This window comes from Triticum dicoccoides, chromosome 6A (genome assembly GCF_002162155.2).
Source record: "Triticum dicoccoides isolate Atlit2015 ecotype Zavitan chromosome 6A, WEW_v2.0, whole genome shotgun sequence".
In the NCBI taxonomy this organism is placed as follows: Eukaryota; Viridiplantae; Streptophyta; class Magnoliopsida; order Poales; family Poaceae; genus Triticum; species Triticum dicoccoides.
In genome coordinates this window covers 131,436,043-131,443,730 of record NC_041390.1, presented here as the reverse complement: position 1 = coordinate 131,443,730, position 7,688 = coordinate 131,436,043, and the positions used below count along the sequence as shown (strand labels likewise).

Genomic DNA, 7,688 nt, shown 5'->3' with positions numbered 1-7,688 from the left:
GGGAAGTGTTGGAGTATAATGTTCGGCCCTCTCTCTTAGATCAGTTTTTTGGTTGCATTGATTAGAGCATGCACTTCTACACAGGTATTTCAACCAATGATGGTCACGCCTCTGCTACTCATCCTTCTACCTTTAGACCTTCCTTTTTTGCTTAACCCACCAGCTAATTTGACTCCAGTCAAATTCGGATAGTTGGATTTGATAGTGGTTAAGGTATGCTGATTTGATTTGGTTACGTTAGCTAGGAGCCATGCCCCCTGGGTGGGATTGAGTAATGGTATGCTGATTAACATAGATCAATCCATCCGCGGTGGATTTGATAGTTGTATCACGTCCGCGGTACCGAGTAGCAGCAAGCTCCAATGCAGATCGATACCTGAAGCGCCATACTGCCCCTCTGTTATTTATTGCACCTAGATGGAGGCAGTGGCAAGGTTGAGCGCGTCGGCCATGGCACGAGGATGTGAGGGTTTTGGGGAGAGATGAGAAATGGGGTGGGCGTCAAAGGAGGACAAAGGTGTCCATGCCGACACAAACAAGGCTCAAATTTGGACCAAAAATGGATAAAAAAAACATCATGTCCATTTGTATCGTCGCGTTGGGCCGCGTACTTTGTCCATGCGGACCCAAACAGACCCGGCTGGACCTGAGCCATGCAGGACACAATTCGGTGGATACTCCACGAAACCAGAACAAGGGAACAAGCTGATGTGCCGTCTTCTGATTCATGCATTTCGTGGTGAAAGGTTCTCACTACATAAACATTGAAACTAACCAAAGATACGCTAAAGTTCTCACGCCTCAGTCATTGGCGACCAACTCTGTGCTTCCGTCCTTGGCAACCAACTCTGTGCTTCCGTTTTCTAGCCTCTGAAGGACCAGCTGCTTCTTTGGAGCAAAGCCTTTGGCTATCGACACGGAGCTTACATCCACGACAACGGTATCGTCTTCCTTGAAGTCACCCTTGAGGACACCGAGAGCTATCTCGTTCTCCACCATCTGCTGGATCACCCTCTTGACGGGCCTGGCACCGTAGTTGGGGTCAAAGCCAAGAGCGCCGAGATGCTCCACAGCCTCCGGTGTGTACTGAAGGTGAATCTTCTGTTGCAGCAGCCTGTTTTTGACCCGGTTCAGCTGCAAGTCCGACACATTTACAATTGCGATCAGGTCAACGAAAGCCAAACAGTGAAAATACAACTAGAACTTAGTTCAGTGACTCAAGCAAATTTGCATGCAAGTAATTGTAAGGCATTTACCTGTATCTCCACAATGCGATTTATCTCTGTTGAGTCCAGTGGTTGGAACACAATGTATTCATCTATCCTGTTCAGGAACTCTGGTCGGAATGTCTGCCGAGCAATCTCAGTCACCTGCTTTTTCATTACCTCATACACCGCGTCCTTGCTGTCTGTTGTGTTTCTGAGGGTGTCTAGGATCAATGGTGAACCAATGTTCGAGGTCATGATGATCACACAGTTAGTGAAGCTCACTGTTCTGCCCTGGGAATCAGTTATTCTTCCATCGTCCAACAGTTGCAACAAGATGTTGAAGACATCTTGGTGTGCCTTCTCAATCTCATCAAACAGAACAACAGAGTAAGGCCTGCGGCGAACAGCTTCCGAAAGTTGGCCCCCCTCCTCATAACCGACATACCCCGGTGGTGCTCCAACCAAGCGAGAAACAGCATGCTTCTCCATGTACTCACTCATGTCAATCCGTATTAAGGCATTCTCAGTGTTGAAAAGGAATTCAGCTAGCGTCTTTCCCAGCTCAGTCTTGCCTACACCTGTAGGGCCCATAAACATGAAGCTTGCTATTGGACGGTTAGGGTCCGATAGGCCTGCCCTAGAACGACGGATTGCATTGGCTACTGACTTGACTGCAATATCTTGGCCAATAACCCTCTTGTGGAGTACATCCTCCAGTAGCAGTAGCTTTTCCCTATCCGATTGTTGAAGATTTGACACTGGAATACCAGTCCACTTGCTAACTATCTCAGCAATATCAACATCAGTCACCTCTTCTCGAAGCATCGACTTTCCTGACTGCTGGAATTCAGTAAGGTTTTCCTCAGCCTCATCCAGCTGTTTTTGTAGTGTCAAAAGCGTTGAATATTTGAGTTCAGCAGCACGGTTCAAATTATATTCTCTCTCAGCGGCTTCAATCTCCAGGTTAACTCTGTCAATCTACCACAGATAAAAGATGGCGAATTAAAGACACAAATCTGGCACAAAAGAAAAGAGCAGAACATGCATGCACCTACCTCTTCCTTAATTGATTTTATACGAGTCATCAACGATTTCTCATACTCCCAGTGTTCTGAAAGGTTTTTCTGCTTCTGCTTGAGGGATTCTAGTTCAGCTTCAAGCTTGCTTAGTCGTTCTCTGGAGGCTTTGTCAGTATCATTCTTCAATGAAAGCTTCTCCATTTCAAACCTTATGATTTCCCTGTCGACCTCATCCAACTCAATAGGTTTTGATGTAATCTCCATTTTCAATTTAGCTGCCGCTTCATCAACTAGATCAATAGCTGCACACGGAAAGATAAATACATAGTATAAGACAACGAACGAATTAGCCCCTAGCTCCCGATAGTTGTTCCATAATATAGTACATGACATACCTTTGTCAGGCAAAAAACGTCCAGTGATGTAGCGATCTGATAAAGCAGCTGCAGCAACAAGAGCACCATCTGATATCTTAACACCATGATGCATCTCATACCGCTCTCGCAGGCCACGTAGAATAGAAACTGTATCCTCAACTGCTGGTTCACCACAGTAAACCTGCTGGAACCTACGTTCAAGAGCAGCATCTTTCTCAATGTACTTCCTGTACTCATCTAATGTTGTTGCCCCAATGCAACGGAGTTCCCCACGGCCTAACATTGGTTTCAACAGGTTACCAGCATCCATTGCCCCACCAGTGGCTCCTGTAACAGAAAAGAGAATTAAGGTCCAAGGACAATAATACTCACAAGTCAAACAACATAATATAGGAAGGTTGCGCTAGTTGGGACTTATGCAGCATCAATACAGATATGTTTATGGCACACAGACAAATTATTCCAAAAAATGGCAATACGCTGATGAATTTCTAAATTATATGCCATAGGATTAGGGATCTGCAAGAGAAACAGTGGGTGACACGCTGAGATGGGAATAAGAGGAGTGCTAAGGGAGCAAAAGAATCAGTACAAAGAATTGAGCTGGGGCATGTCCACCAAGTATCCAACATGTATCTGGATTTCTTTTCCTTTATTCATAATATCGATATTTCTGATAATTGTTCAGATACTGTATTGATACCATACCGCATATACCCAGCTTTGCAAGTATCAGTGTTTCAGGCGGCCCAGGAGCTAAGATTACTACTTTGGCTGTCTGCTTACTATCACAACTGTATAGAGAATTACCAATCTAATCTACCATTTTAGAGCTCGACTTCAATAAAGCTCAACATGCAAATGGCTGATGGCATACTTAGACATACATACCTGCACCAACAACAGTGTGAATCTCATCAATGAACAAGATGATTTGTCCATTAGAAGCAGTGACCTCCTTCAGAACAGCCTTAAGTCTCTCTTCAAATTCACCACGATATTTGGAACCAGCAAGTAATGCTCCCATGTCCAACGAAATAAGCTGAAATATTGCATATTTATGGAGTTAGAATGAATAGCCAATTTAATCTCTTGATACGATTATTTTCCAACTTTCCTTGCAAAACTCTAGGGGGGTGGGTGTACCGAAGCAAAACTCTTATTTGATTATTTGCTTTTTTCCAACTTGCTTTCCTTGCTAGCCCTGCACATCCTCCTATACCCACTAAATGAAAAAAGAAAAAGATAACCCTATTTGTGTAGCTCAGGCCATAAATGCAACCTGATTGTTGGTTACTACTTGCAGGAACATCATCTTGAACGATTGGTTGTTTGCTAGAAATAAGAAACAAATGCAACACTGCCATCCTAGACAGTGACATGATTTGGAGAAACATATACAATCATAAAAGGACAAGGTTTCCATCCTCAAGAGATAAAATCAAATATGCATTTTCAGGTAAAATAAAAAAAAATACCTTTCTATTTTGTAAAGGCTCAGGAACATCTCCCCGCACAATGCGCTGAGCCAATCTGCATGCAACAAATGCAAAGCAATTTTTCAATGCGTCTCCAGAATATGTTATAAGTTGTAGGTACGCTACAGAAGATCCAGAAGTAAGCGAATAACGCGTTGCAAACTACACATTCTGAATTCTCTACAAAATAAAGAAAAATATGAGAAGAACAAGTAATCACCCTTCAGCAATCGCAGTTTTGCCAACTCCTGGCTCGCCAATAATTACAGGATTATTTTTAGTTCTTCTACAAAGGATTTGAATGCATCGGCGCACTTCATCATCACGTCCTATAACAGGATCAAGTTTTCCACGCCGAGCTAGTTCTGTCATGTCGATACCATACTTCTCTAGAGCTTGGAACTTCCCTTCTGGATCTGGCAACAGAAATAACCAACTGCATTGTTATCACGCCAAATTACAACAGAAAACAATCCTTCATTATCATGTGTAAGCATGACGAGCAGTCGTGCTATCAAAACATCGATTCTTTTTTATAGAGAAGGTATCATGACTAGTCTACTTGAACATCCGAAAAGAACATGAACATCAGTATTACTGTGAAATGTATGCCTATTTTCTTTCCTCGGCTATGAAATTTGAGACAGAACTCACAATTAGATATAAAGATATGGCAAGATGGCACATTTGTTAGTTGGCTCTTGCATATGTCATAAGTTCACCCATATATAAACATAAAAGTAAGAATAATCACTTGCAAACAATCCAGGGATCAGAATATAATTATAATATAAGAGACAAGGGCATTTCTGACAGTTAAGATATGGCATATGGTGCATTTGCTAGTTGGCTCTTGCCTGGATCATAAAATCACCAATACAAACATCAAAACGTTACTTGCTACGAATCCTCAAATAAGAATATCATGCAAGACAACAGCATTTCTGGTGGTTCATTCCCGTAATATTTCAAAGATAACAATATACCCTATATTGAAAAATAATTATTACAGGAATAAGTTTATTCCCATGCCCCATTTGACTAAAACCACTGCACTGCCACTGAATTTAGCAAATATCAATAGAGATGATTTAGAATCAGATGAATCAACTTCTGAATTAAAAGGTAAACTAAAACAATCATGCTGGAAAAAGAACTGAGCAAACGATAACAAGAAAGAAAATTGAATGATATCCATTATACATACTCTGATCTGTAACTCGCTGGCTACCACGTACAGCAGAGATAGCTTCCTTCAGCTCATTCTCACCAATCTGGAGATCTTCGAACAACTGTTGCCCAAACCTCTTATCCGCCGTGAATGCTCTCAGCATGTGCTCAACTGATACAAACTCATCGCCATACTCTTTTTTGTACTTTATTGCCTTATCCAAAATTAATGTGAAACTTTGCCCTACAACTGGCCCACTTGTATCACCACTAACCTGCCAAAGCAAGAGCCCATAATGATGTTAAGGTTTTGAGCATATACCGACTTATCAAACTTAACTACCATAAATAGTGCTAGAACCTTGGGTTGTTTAGCAATAAAGTCATCAGTAGCTCGCAGGACTGATGTGTTGTCTATCCCAGCTTTTGAAAATATTCTGCGTGCTAACCCATCCTTCTGCTCCAAAAGAGCTTTCATCAGGTGCTCAGATTCCACAATCTGTTGTTTAGACAATCTCGCTGCCTCAACTGCACCGGCAACCCCCTCCCAAGCCATCTCAGTGAATTGATCTGGACTTATCTGTTTGATCACAGAAAATTAAGAAAAATGAAGAGATTAGCTATTATCCATAAGCACAAATACTGTCTATGAACATTATGCAAGCATTGTTAGTGCACGATCCATGTACCGAAGCAAAACACATGATCTACGCGAGTACCATGCATAAATATACTATATAAACGTATGACAACTCGTAGTAAACTGATAATGCTATTCACCATGTCTGTCCAATGAAAGGTCAATCAATTTTCATGACACAACTGTTATGCTTCAAATCTCCACATCACACACACACAACACCAAATTACCGACGTGCGTGAATCTAAGAAGTCATTTGTTCTAATTTTAAGGGTAAAGCTGAGAGCTCATGAACTAGAGAGGGAATGCCAGGTTCCTTCATCAGTTTATGATCACCAATTTGGAAAATAATTCATCTGATCAATACAAGCACTACAAGATTAGAACATCACAGGAAAACTATTAATCTAACTGGAGAATAGCGCACAATGGAGAAAACAAAGTACAATTCGGCAATATCAGTGTGCTACGGGCCACACATCTGCATAGCCGACTGAAGTTGCCACTCTCAGTGACCAAGGAAAAAAAAGGCAAAATTGAACGGCACCGGTTCAGTTATTCCAACCTGAGACGAGGATGAGGCGCTGTACCGAGCCGGCGGCGTGGAGTGGAAAAGCCGGCGAGGCGGCACCAGGAGGCCACCCCCGCCCCCCGTGGGGAGCCTGGCCATGGGAGGAGCGAACCACGAGGGCCTGCTGACCTTGGCGGCGGTGGAGAAGGGGCTTCCCCCGGCTAGCGGCGCAAGTGCGCGCGGGAGGGGCTCGCGGCTGCCGGCTGCCAGGCGGCGGGCCACGGCGGCGGCCCGCGCCGGGCGCGACAGCCTGGACGCCGCGGAGAGTGCCATCACGGGAGGGTTTAGGGTTTAGCTGTACCAATGAGGATTCGGGTGCGTGCGTGCGCAATGCTGTTTGTGGTGGGACGGAGACGATCGGCGATGCTTGGAGAAGGGGAAAGAAGGAGAAAAGAGAGAAGCGGCGGAGGAAGGAGGAAGATGTTGGAAGACTGGAGAAGCTTCTCCGAGCTACGGGGTTCCTCCTCAGGCCTGTGCGCCTGCCGTCTAATCTGGGCCGTCACTTCTACTCCAGAATCACTGGAATCACTGGACTGCAGAATTCGGTTTCCAAAGCTCGTAGTATTCTGATCTAAAACGCCTTATACTCCTTCCATCCGGAAATACATGTGAAAAAAGATTTATTCATTTCTTTCACAAGTATTTCCGGATGGAGGGAGTATTAATTTAGCAAAAGGACCTGTGCATTACAACGGGAGAAAAATAAATCATAATCTACAATAACAATGACCCACTTTGCCGCATCACCGATATACACTATCACTCTCAATTTTGTGAAGTCATGAACAACTTTTGAAATCACGAACAATTTTTTAAACTCGTGCATACATTTGAAATTGTGAATATTTTTCAAATTCGTGAACACTTTTACAAATTTTCGAATATTTTATAAAATCAAGGACATTTTTGAATTCATTAACATTTTATACTATCTGCAAACTTTTTAAAAAATTGCTAACATGTTTTGAAACAATTTTCTTGAATTGGTGAACGTTTCTAGAATCGACAAACATTTCTAGAATCCACCAATTTCTTGAAATTCAGGAACATTTTTTTATTTTACAAGCAAATCATAATCTCCTATGGCCATGATCATATTTTGCTGCATCAACGAGATACACAATCACTCTCAATTTCATGAAAAAATGAATATTTTTTGAAGCTCGTGAAACTATTTGAAATCCTGAACGTTTCTCAAATTCATGAAAACTTTTACAAATTTCAA

General features: G+C 42.5%; 1 protein-coding gene across 1 annotated transcript; it reads right to left on the bottom strand.

Annotated features, from left to right (window-relative positions):
• Positions 1–560: 560 nt before the first annotated feature.
• LOC119316250 (chaperone protein ClpB3, mitochondrial) lies at positions 561–6,912 on the bottom strand. Its single transcript, XM_037590559.1, has 10 exons — positions 6,458–6,912; positions 5,614–5,832; positions 5,290–5,527; positions 4,303–4,498; positions 4,083–4,137; positions 3,496–3,646; positions 2,623–2,931; positions 2,264–2,529; positions 1,257–2,186; positions 561–1,134 (listed from the first exon to the last, which is right to left on the bottom strand). The coding sequence occupies exons 1-10, from the start codon at positions 6,734–6,736 to the stop codon at positions 802–804; spliced, it is 2,976 nt and encodes a 991-aa protein (XP_037446456.1). The 5' UTR covers positions 6,737–6,912; the 3' UTR covers positions 561–801.
• Positions 6,913–7,688: the final 776 nt, after the last annotated feature.

Coding starts and splice junctions, on each gene's coding strand:
- LOC119316250 (XM_037590559.1), bottom strand. CDS start 6,736: ATGGCACTCTCCGCGGCGTCCAGGCTGTCGCGCCCGGCGCGGGCCGCC. Junction 4,138..4,302: donor AAAACTGCGATTGCTGAAGG/GTGATTACTTGT, acceptor TGTTGCATGCAG/ATTGGCTCAGCGCATTGTGC. Junction 3,647..4,082: donor AGCCTTTACAAAATAGAAAG/GTATTTTTTTTT, acceptor GCAATATTTCAG/CTTATTTCGTTGGACATGGG.